Genomic DNA, 10,699 nt, shown 5'->3' on the forward strand with positions numbered 1-10,699 from the left:
AATTCCTCTTCAGACTCACGCAACACATGCAATGACACCGAGTGCAGGAAGATCACAGGCCAGTGGGTAGAAAGTCTTGTGGATTCAGTGCTTGATACAATCGATGTATGGTTTGTTATAAGAGCTGTAAGAGCCCCCAATAAAATTATCTTTTTAACATTAATTAATCAAAATAAGAGTTATCGTCTCGGAAACCCACAGGGGCAGTTCCACCCTGTCCTGTAGTGTCGCTGTGAGTTGGCACCGACACTCAGCGGCAGTGAGTTAGTTGTTGAGTGTGTGTATCTACAATTCTTTACCAAGTTCTTACACAGGTCACATCATCTGATGGGGTGGCCATGGAGGCTGTGGCTCAGGTGTGATTGCTTTGTCAGCTGGGACTCAGTTGCAAAAATCAGAATGCCCTCCTGTGCTAAGAAGGAAGAGGTTGATTATCGAGGATGAGGGTTGAGAAAGACAGTCTCTAAGACACAGTTTCAGAAGCGATGCCCAAAGTCAGACTGCCAGTCTGGCCCCCAAGCAGACCACCACCTCCTCCCCCACAGAAACCTGTTAGACCGTGGGAAGCCAGGGCCACTGCTGGCTCCTATGTTATTCACTGCAGGAGAATAACAGATGCCCCATGTATCTTGACCCTGGACACCACAAAGCCAGAGATGGGTGCTGGACACTCCATTTCTATGATCACCACCTCAGATTTTGGGTGTTCATGGTGGGGGGCAGGATACTCCATGATTGTGCCTTCCAACAAAAGCCGCAGAATCTAAGGAAGCACTTGAATAAGCGCTTGCGAAGGGCTGACTCTAAAGGATGGTCAGAGCTCTAGCTGCAAGGACGTCTGGGAAATGTAGTTCTGTTCTGCTTTCCTGGCACCCCAGGGAGAACAAGATGAATGTCGAGCTGGAGATTGAGCTAATCAACCATCCTCTTAGATCCAGACTCAGGGCCCTTTTGGTCCTTTAAGGTCCTTTTAATTGATTGATTGTTCCTTTCATCCATCTCCCAACCCAATTCACCTTCAAGCAACCTTTTAAACCTGTTGTGTGTAGTCTTGTTCACACCCCTTCTTGCAAAGGGGGTTTTGTTTTGAATGAGAGCCAGAATAGTTTCATGCTAGGGGAACCATTCTGCTTCCCTTTTTTTCACCCAGCATATTTCAGAATCGACAGTCGTTGAGATGTGTGTTTTGAGGAGTATCCAAAAAAATAAATGCATAAATAAAGCAATGGATTCTTTTTCACAAAAAAACTATGTATTGAGGGCTCAAGTAGAAAGCAAATGTTTTGAGGATGAGGGCAACAAATGTACAAGTGTGCTTGACACAATGGATGTACGTATGGATTGTGATGAGTTGCATGAGCCCTCAATAAAATGATTTTTTAAAAATCCAATGTTGTACCTCTAGATGTGTGGACTTCCTCAAATCGCGAGGCAACTCTCTCTGTCACTGAAGCATGCTTTGCTTATTAAATCTTTGCTCAGCTTACGATCTTGTCTGTAGTACTGACTCATCTACAGTCTCCTGTGGCTCCCTCTTGTCTTGTCTGTTGTGCTGTCTCATCTTATGGTCTCGTGTGTGGCTCCCTAGCGTGGTGGTAAAACCACCTGAGAAACTTGCTAGCTTTTCTTCCAGGAAGAAATGCCTGGAGTTGCCTACTTTCGCCACATCAAGTTCAGGTCCGGTGGTCTGTTATCAAAGGATGGAATTTGGAATACTGTGTGGCCTCGATTAAGATACAATTAGCATTTCAATCCTGAGCACTAGGTTTCAGAAGACTGGCTTATAGTGGCTATTCTAAATGCGATTTGACTCTGCATAGACTCCACTGATTACGTTCAGTTCATTGATTGGCAATGTGAAAAGCGCTGCCCTCGGGCAAAGTGTGCTCACTGACACTCCCCTGGCCAGCCCTGGAAGCAGCACCCTTACCCTTGAAAACTTGCCCTTGATGGAAATTGGGGTACTAGGAGCTCTCGTGTCATAGCAGGTTACTCGTTGGGCTGCTAACTGCAGGGTCAGCAGTTTGAAACCACCAGCCACTAGATGGGAGAAAGATGAGGCTTTCGACTTCTGTAGAGTTACAGTCTCAGAAACCTACGGGGGGAGTAATTCTACCCTACAGGATCGTCATGAGTGGGAATTGACTCAGGGGCAGTGATGATTCTGTTTGTCTCTGTCTTGTTTAAGACTTAATTACAGGTCTTTATATTTGAATTTAGGGTCTCTTTTCCCCTCTGGCAAGGTCAGTCAGCATTAGCTGGGGTGAGGGGTGCAGGCCACAAGGATTAGTGCCCTTGTCCAGTAAAACTCAACCCCTAGTGGTGTGAGTCCCTGGTTTAAGCACCTGGGGACTAACCACAAGGTCGGAAGTTCCCACCCACCCCGAAGTGCCTCCAAAGACCGGAGCCTTGGCAAGGTCATGGTGCTGGAGAACCCAGTTCTATCCTGCACCATGTGGGGTGGCCTGTGAGCAGAGGCGTTGTGTCCCCATGAGGAAGGCTGCAAGGCAAGAGCTGAAAGTGTAAGGGTTTTAGTGGGGATAGACTTTGGGGGGTGGGGGAGCGCAGGGGGAGCAGAGATGGCAAGGACATAGTTGGGTTGGCCTCTCCTCGCTGGGTAAGAGGTCCACGAACATAGAGCCAGGAGATAGCTAGCGGGATGGTGAGGTGGCAGAGGCCAGGGTTGTCAGTCAGGAGGGCGTGGTGGCCTGGGGGACGGGAGCCACAGCTGGCGGAGGAAGTGGAGGGAAGATTTCTGTTTGAGCTTCTGGAAGTGGAAGCACGCACGCGCTGTGGCATCTTTGTGCGGAAGGTTGTACTCTGTTTCTTGAATGCCTGCTCATTTATCTCACTTCTGGAACGCAGAGCCATGGCATCATACCCAGTTCTGGGGTACCCCTCTCGGCACACTCGGAGTGAATGGTGCCACCTGTAGGCGGTCCGTGTAGAAACTGGGTATGGGGGCTGTAGTGGAATTTCATTAAGTGTTAGGCCTTTGAGTCAGTACCGTCTATGGATGGCTGGGAGTCCTCGGATGGGGCGAAGGGCTGGCAAGCTCCTCCGCTAACAGAAAGGCTAGGTGCTGGAGTCCGCTTATAGGGGTCTTGGGAGAAAGTTCTAATGATCTACTTCTGAACAATAACAATAGCCATCGAAGTCCTATGGAGTGCAGCGCTACTCTGACACCCGTGGGGTCCATATGAGCCGGGGTCCTGGGTATTTGACAGCGTGACCAGTACTGAGCTAAGTCCATACTTCAGTCTCACCCTTGTTCACAAAACACCCATCTACGGCAGGCACCGTCTCCCTCTGCTATCTAAATAAGGACAAGCAGCTTGTCTGAGAAGGGACAGAGTGACCCAAGGCCATGCAGCTGGTCGCAATCAATCTGTGACTGAAGCTACCAAGTGTGTGTATATGAGTCACTGGAGTCTTGTTTACAAACCAGAGGTGGTGGCCCTGATTTCTTTGGCTTCCTCTTCATCCTGGCTTGAAGTTGGTGGCAGCTCATCTGGGGAGCAAAGAGCAAGGAGCGGGGAGGAGCCCCAGGACTCCCTGCCGCCGCCTGGCATGACTCGGACTGGCAAAAGACCTTCTCCTTTCAGGACTGCCCTGATGGCTCCCTGACCTCAGGGCCTTTAGTCCTTAAAGAGCCAGTTCTGTGAGGACAGGGGCCTGCCAGCCTGGGAGAGGGAAGATAAGCAACCGCCACTGCTCGCAGTGAGCCTGCAGGGCACGGGACACAGGAGCTCGCGCCATGGGGCTTCGGAGGCTGCCTCAGCTTTCTCTGCAGATTGACTGCTGGGTCGGAACCACGGACCCAGTGCTGCCGAGGCTCCTAGACGGGAGGTAACACGTGTTGAGTCAAGTTTTTAAAATATTCGCTATTACGGTAAAACCTGTAAGTCTATCGCAAAATATCTGCCATTTTGACTATTTTTATGGGCGTAATTCAGTGACTGTAACTACACTCGACAGGTTGTGCAACTTTCAGCAACATACATTTCCAAATATTTTTCATCACTCTGTTAGGTAGCTGGCTAGAGACGGGGACCAGGGGTGTCCCTCTCCATGCCGGGAGCCCTCCCCGTGCCCCCAGGAGGTTGGAAGCCAATAAAGACTAACTGGACATGCTCCAAATTCAGGTCCCATGTCCATGGGAGCAACAGGCAAGATGGCATGCTGCACTGGGGCAAGTCTGCCGCAAAAAGACCTGTTTTAAAATGCTACAAGAACACCACCAGAAGGAAATTTTCTGTAAAAGGACTGTTTCACAGGGAACCTCATGAGAAGTGACTTTTGAGGCATTAAATTGCTTTTTCTTTAGCTCATAAACTTTATAATTATTGTATTTCCCCCCCCCCCCCATGCTAAAAAGCCAAACTGTCCCTTTGGGAACGAAGGTGCCCCTGAGCCAGGGCCTGATGTCGTTCCAATCTCAAGTGAGAGCAGGTCAGCGAATAATGAGAAGCCAGTGGGACACACCAGGGACGGTCAGACAAAACCAACAGTCGTTTTCTTCTTCCTGGGAGAAGTACAGCCAGAGGGGCCCTTAGAAGGGCAAGTGGCGAGACTTCACCTCAAGGGCTGTGGACGTGTGTCCAGCAGGGCCGGTTCTGGAGAAGGAGTCCATGCTCCAGACGCGGAGAGGTTCGTGGAACCAGAGGCCCTGCAACCAAGGGGCTGGGCCTGGAAGTGGAGACAGTGGGCTCCCACAGGACCCCAGGCTGTGAGGCTGCCTGCCTCGGGATGGGCCCCCTTTTGCTAGGCGGCTGCCAACAGTGGCGCCCAGCACCTACAAGGACTTGAGCATCTTGTCACGAGCTTATTTGCAGAGCGTCTTCGGTAGAAAGCCTATCAGCACGTGTTTTTCATCGGGTGGCTTTGACTTTCCGTTGCCCAGTGACTGGGAATCAGCCTTCTAAGCGGCTTCTTAAGGGGCGTGTGAACCTCTCTCTCAGACAAGGCTGGAGATGAGAAAGGAAGAGAGAAGGGGGCGGCTAGGCAGGAAGTGCTTCCTCAGGAGGCCTGGCGGGTGGGGGTGGGGGCTATGCAGAGAGAGGAGGCTTTCTGTTTAGGCTGACCGGTTAGTCTTTGAAGTCACTAAGGCGGCCGCAGAGCCGTGGCGGGAGGGCTGGAGTCTCAGGCCCTTCTCAGTTGGGTCTGCTCACTAAGGGGGGTTGGGTGGGGGTGCGGCCCTGTAGTGCAAGTGGAAGCAAGAGGAGCTTGAGAGGGTGTAGTGGTTCTGCTGGGACTGCTACCTGCCAGGTTGTCGGTTTGAACCACCACTTAACAGTCTTGGAAACTCAAGTTTCCAGTCTTGGAAACTCACAGGGGCGGTGAGGTCACTCTGTGTCAACACACACTTGCTGGAGGAGAGTGGGGTTCGCTTTGTTTGCTTTGAGCATTACTGTCGAGCCAACTGCAAACTAGCAACCCTCTGCTGCTGAAAACACACAGAGACGTGTGTGTGTGTGTGTGTGTGTGTGTGTGATTTACTGGGGTTGACAGGCCCCTAATCTCAGGGAAGTTGTGGACTTAACCTGCCAGAGATTGACCAACTTGCACGTTGGTCCCCTCTCAGCGACCATCAGGGAGGCCATGGGATGCAATCAGAGGACCCCAGTGGGGAGCTAAGGAGAGACCTGGAGGGAGTGGGGAGCTGGGGCCAAGGGCTGCTGCAGGTGGTCTCAGCCCTCTCCCTAGAGCAGAAGGGTGGGCACGGGAGATGCGCCTGCAGGGGAGAAGCCAAGGTGATTCCAGGGCCCCCATCCCACTCCTTTGGTGGGGGAAATGGTTTAGCAGGTGCTCTGTAAACGATCATCAGATCATCATTTGACTCAGAATGCCCGAGGCAGGGAATGACCTCGTTAGGTCGCTAGATTTAGAAGACAAACGGGCTGTCTCTCGGTGCCCGCAAAGACCCACATGGGGGGTGGGAAGGAATCAGGCAGCCTTTGGACACCTATGGGAAGACCCAAACTGAGGTCCCGCAGACTAGGATCCCCCCGCCACACCCCAGACGCAAGTAAAACCAATACCTTAGGTGCATCACACAGGTGGGCCTAACCCAGCCAATGAAGTCAACCAATACCTTCAACCATGCCTCCCCACCCAGAGGTGTCAAATACCCAGCGGCGGTGGAGCCAGCTCTCTCTCTCTTGCTCTGGTCTTGTGGCAGGTTTGAGGGCAGCGTGCCCCCCACCCATCCACCCACTCACCTACACACATACGTCACCCAGGCTCTCAGCCTCTTGGCCTCTATGGATTCCCCAGTTTCCACGCTTGTGGGTGTTCTTTTCCCCATGGTGGTTTGTGCCAGTTGTGAACCCCCGCACGCACGTGGCTTGGCATGCTTTCCAGAAACGGTGCATCGTGCCCTTTTGAGACTGTAAAACCTGGGACTTTTCCTGTCTCTCATAAAAACTCACCTGGGTGACAAAACGCGCCTCGGCGTGAATTCCTTCAGCGAATTCCTTCAGCGAGCGAAGCCAAGAAGGTAAGGACGGAGGTAAGACCCGCTCCAGACACCTAACAAGCTCACCTGTGATGACTGTCCTGGCCCCACTCAACCTCAGCTCAGCCCCAAGGCCTTCCGCTCATCTGTCCAACCCTGCTCAAAGTCCCTGGGCGGGTCCCGATGGTTGCCACACTCAGTTGCCAGCCAAGAGGCGGCAGGTTCGATTCTACCCCGAGATGCCGTGAAAGACGGACATAGTGGTCACCTTCCAGCAGGCCTCCACTGAACACCCGTGGTGCACAGATCCACCCTGACTGGCGGGACGGGGCACCCCGAGTCTGAGTGGATTTGATGGCAACCAGTTCAGTCTTGTCTGCCGGGGGACTCCCGGCTTCCAATCGGGAGGTCAGCAGCCCAGTTTGAAACCAGCAGCCTCTCCTCAGGAGAAAGACGAGGCTTTCTACCCCTGTCCAGAGCTGCCATGGGGGAAACCCACAGGGGCAGTTCTCACCCCGTTCTGTAGGGCCACCCTTGACTTTGCTTTTGGTTTCGGCACAACTGTCCCGACTGTTGGCAACAACCACGCCTTTCCCAGGGCTTCCTGGGGCTGCCCATCGTGGGTGGAACCTACCAGACCCAGCTGTGCTGGGAAATGGATTTCTCTGGGCCGCCACCGCCAGCCTTAACTGGCACAGAGACACGGAGCCTTGGAAGCCAGTGCCAGGGGGCTGTTTATTGTGCCCTCAGGAGAGAAGGGGGTGTGTGGGGGGGGTGTATGTGTGTTTGCCCGGAGGAGTGGTGTCCAGGTGTGAGTGGGACAGGAGCCAGGGAGGGTTTAAAGCCGGCTCCAGTCCACCTCCCTGTTCTCGGCCTCCTCAGCCAGAGGGACTGGGGAAGTCACCTAATCTTAAGTAAAAATATCCTTGGAGAAGGAGAGGCAGACGGAGAAGCGGAGGGCCTTGGAGAGATGCCCGGTCCATCTGGGCACCAGGAGCAGTGGGGGAGGGGGGGGCGGGCAGAGGGAAAGGGAAACCCTGGAGGCTGGGAGGGTGGGCTTGTAGGTCCCCCTGCTGGTGTTAAGGTGATGCGCCCCTCCCCGGAGCCCCTTCCATCAGCAGAGACTGGAGGCCATCGCTGCTTGCTGGATGGTGGAGGGGGCAGGGAAGCCAGCCTCTGGGAGCCGCTCTACCCCCAGAGGTTTATCTTCAGCCACTACAGGGGAGAAGAAGCGGGTCTGTGGGTGGGAAGGGCTTGGAGGTGGGGCAGGAAAATCAGAGGGTGGATAGGGCTGTGGCGTAGGGGTGAGGTGGGGTGTTGCAAGCTCCCCTCCCAGCCCCCTCCTCCAGGTACCTTGTTCAGGCTCAAGCTAATAGATCCAGTGTTCTTGGGGTCGTTGTCGAGGAAGTAGGCTATTTTGGAGAGGGGGTGGGGGAGGAGGGGCTGAGAGCTGAGTCTGAAGACCCCTTCCTAACAGGGTGGGGCGCAGGAAACCCCTGTTCTTGCTCTTCCCCGGCCTGGCAGGGAATACACACTGGCAACTCTCATACGATGGCACCACGGATTAAGTGTCGGGCTGCTAATGGCAAGGCCGGTGGTTCAAACCCACCAGTGGATGGTCTGCGCCCATAAAGAGTTCAGCATCTCGGAAACCCTATGGAGCAGTTCTGCTCTGGCCTCAGGGACAGCCTGAGTCAGAATCAACTCGATGGCAGTGGGTTTTTGAGCTACCCGCGTCTACATCTTATCTGTAAATGAACTCCTTTGACTCTTTGGGTCGGTCCTGTGAGGACCAGCCAGCCAAACCAACTGCGAGGGGGCCGATGCTGGCTGGTAGAGACCCTGCAGGACAGGGTAGAACTGGCCCCATGGGTTTCTGAGGCTGCAACTCCTTCCGGGAGGAGAAAGCCTCATCTTTCTCTTACAGGGCGGCTGGTGGTTTCAAACTGCTGACCTTTGGGTCAGCAGCCCAACACTCTACCCGCTCCCCCACCGGGGCTCCTCCCTGTGAAGGCAGGACTGGCATTTCGTTATTCACGTTTTCTCGGACGGGGGAATGGAGGGAGGGAGGCAGACATCCAGGGACTTGCCCTCCTCACACAGCCAGGAACCGGTGGAGCCGGGATGGGAAGCCAGGTCCCCGGGGCCCCCGACTCACAGAACATGGCCCTCAGCTTCAGGGCACAGATGAGGAAGCCGTCGAAGGCCATGAGCTTGTTCTCATCGGCGTACCTGGCCACCAGCACCTGCATCACCTTGTTGCTGAGCTTCACGCCTGGGGGTGAGAGAGGGGTGGGCGCAGGAAGAAGCCCCCTCCACAGCACAGCTGGCGCCTCCTGTTCCCTGCCCCAAAGCCTGCTCTGGTCCCTGGCTACCTGCTTTCTCAAACACCAGGCGGATCTCGTAGGAGTTCAGGGTGCCAGACCGGTCCTGATCACACTCCCGGAAGATGTCCTGAAGGCACAGGCAGAGGTGGGAGGGCCGCCGACAGATCCTCCTGTTTGGTCTGTGTGTGTGTGTACGTGAGTTGTGCACATGGGAATGCATGTGCATGCATGTGGGGGCGGCGTGTGTGGTCAGGGACACCACCCCCCACCCCCACCCAGCGGCAGTTTTATCCCTATTACTCTCCATTCCTTTCAGAAACCCCGTTCTCCCACTACGCCTTAGTCTAAACCCCCCACCTCGTTTCGTGCCCTTTACCGTCCACTTCTTGATATTCCTCCACAGGACCTGGAACTCCGGCAGATCCAGCTTGCCCGAGCCATCCTTCTGCACGGAGGTTAAGGGCCACAGTGGAGGGGCTTCTGAGGCAGGGGGCAGAGAGGCCCTCCCAGATGGGAGCTCCAGACTGGGGCTCCCAGGCCCGTCAAGGCCAGCCGCACAGCTGCGGCTGGCTGGTTACCCCGGAGCCTCGTCTCCACTGAGGAGGTGGGCAGGGCCGTCCTGGGCCAGGCTGGGGGTGGGGAGGCAGGAGGCCCACTGGACTGGAAGATACATCCATGAGGTTGATCATACAGCGGCAGGCGTCCAAGGGGAATATCCTGAGCTTGAGCTCTTGGACTGTAAGGAAGGGAGGAGATTAAGGGGTGTTGGGGGGTGGTGGCGCGAGGAGTGTCCCAAGAATGGGTGCCGTCTGAGGGCAGGGGTTGGGGGACAGGGGTGTGTGTGGGGTGGCTGACTCACGATTGAAGAGGACTCTGTTGAGCAGCTTCTGTAGTTCATACACATCCATCTCTTTGTCCTGGGGGGGGGGTGCAGAACGGAACTGCAGAGCCTGGCTCTTCAGTCCCGCCTCCCTTCAGCCCCCAGCGCCGGAGCTGGCTCACCTGTCCTGACACCACCTCAAACAGATTCAGGAACTCCTGGTTCAAGCTCGCCACAGAGGCCTTGTCCTGCAGGGCCGCCGCAGTGAGGAACGGGCTGCAGGATCCCACCCAGAACCCCCAGTCCTCAACTCCTCCGTAGCCCCTGGGCCCCCAGCCTGCTCACATCTTCAAGTAGCTCGGCACAGTTGATTTCATCCAGTTCACTGCGGGAGAGGTGGGAGGTGGGGTCAGGGACTGCCAGGAGGCAGGGAGGCAGGGCTTTTCCTTGGGAGCAGCCAGGGCATGTCGGATCGTGGAAGCCATAGAGAACAGGCTCCGAGGGAGCCGGGTTCTAACTCAGGCTCCGCTGCTGATTGGGACTTCCCCTTCCAGGGCCTAGCTCTCCTGGGCGGTATCAGAGGGGCAGAGTCGGGGCAGCCCGGAGGGAGGGCTGCTCTCTGAACCTGGGGCAGGCTGGCAGGGCCTCACCAGGACTCGCTGTGCTTCTCCGTGAAGACGCGCAGCAGGAAGTCGGCCTCCTTGTTCTGGTGGTAGGTGGAGGGGATGATGATGTATTCTCCGGGGGACAGCTGCAGCTGGCTGCTCACCTCCCGCGACTGGGAGAAGATTTCTGAGAAGCCATGGTCCTGGTATTTCTGGAAGAACTCCTTCTTCAGGTGGATGTTCTTGATGTTCTGAAACTGTATGTGCCCTGGAGGTGGGTACAGGGTGCCCGGGGTGGAGTGGGGGGCATAGGTCCCTCAAGGTGTCTTCTGGCTGGGCAAGGGCAGGGGGAGGCACCCCCACCAATGGTTTTGGTCTTGGATTGGACACTGCCCAAGGGGCAGGTAACTCCAGCATGGGCTCTTCCATCTGCAACCCCCATCCAGGGCTGCAAGGGGGTTGGAAGCCTCAATCCAGAACTCCCCCCACC

At 55.3% G+C, this 10,699-nt stretch overlaps 1 protein-coding gene across 1 annotated transcript in view; it reads right to left on the reverse strand.

Moving 5' to 3' along the window:
• Positions 1-7,457: 7,457 nt before the first annotated feature.
• CAPN11 (calpain 11) overlaps positions 7,458-10,699 on the reverse strand; it is a 16,217-nt gene continuing 12,975 nt past the window's right edge. The window contains exons 12-21 of the mRNA XM_045294761.1: positions 10,255-10,525; positions 9,950-9,989; positions 9,787-9,852; positions 9,644-9,701; positions 9,456-9,520; positions 9,161-9,229; positions 8,833-8,911; positions 8,616-8,732; positions 7,811-7,869; positions 7,458-7,672 (exon numbers count right to left, since the gene is read on the reverse strand). Coding sequence (XP_045150696.1) covers positions 7,646-7,672; positions 7,811-7,869; positions 8,616-8,732; positions 8,833-8,911; positions 9,161-9,229; positions 9,456-9,520; positions 9,644-9,701; positions 9,787-9,852; positions 9,950-9,989; positions 10,255-10,525 — 851 coding nt within the window. The 3' untranslated portion in view covers positions 7,458-7,645. The remainder of the gene's footprint in view (positions 7,673-7,810; positions 7,870-8,615; positions 8,733-8,832; positions 8,912-9,160; positions 9,230-9,455; positions 9,521-9,643; positions 9,702-9,786; positions 9,853-9,949; positions 9,990-10,254; positions 10,526-10,699) is intronic.

The sequence above is a fragment of the Echinops telfairi genome, unplaced genomic scaffold, assembly GCF_000313985.2.
Source record: "Echinops telfairi isolate 266 unplaced genomic scaffold, ASM31398v2 ScPeMD7_3533;HRSCAF=4204_1, whole genome shotgun sequence".
Lineage (NCBI taxonomy): Eukaryota > Metazoa > Chordata > Mammalia > Afrosoricida > Tenrecidae > Echinops > Echinops telfairi.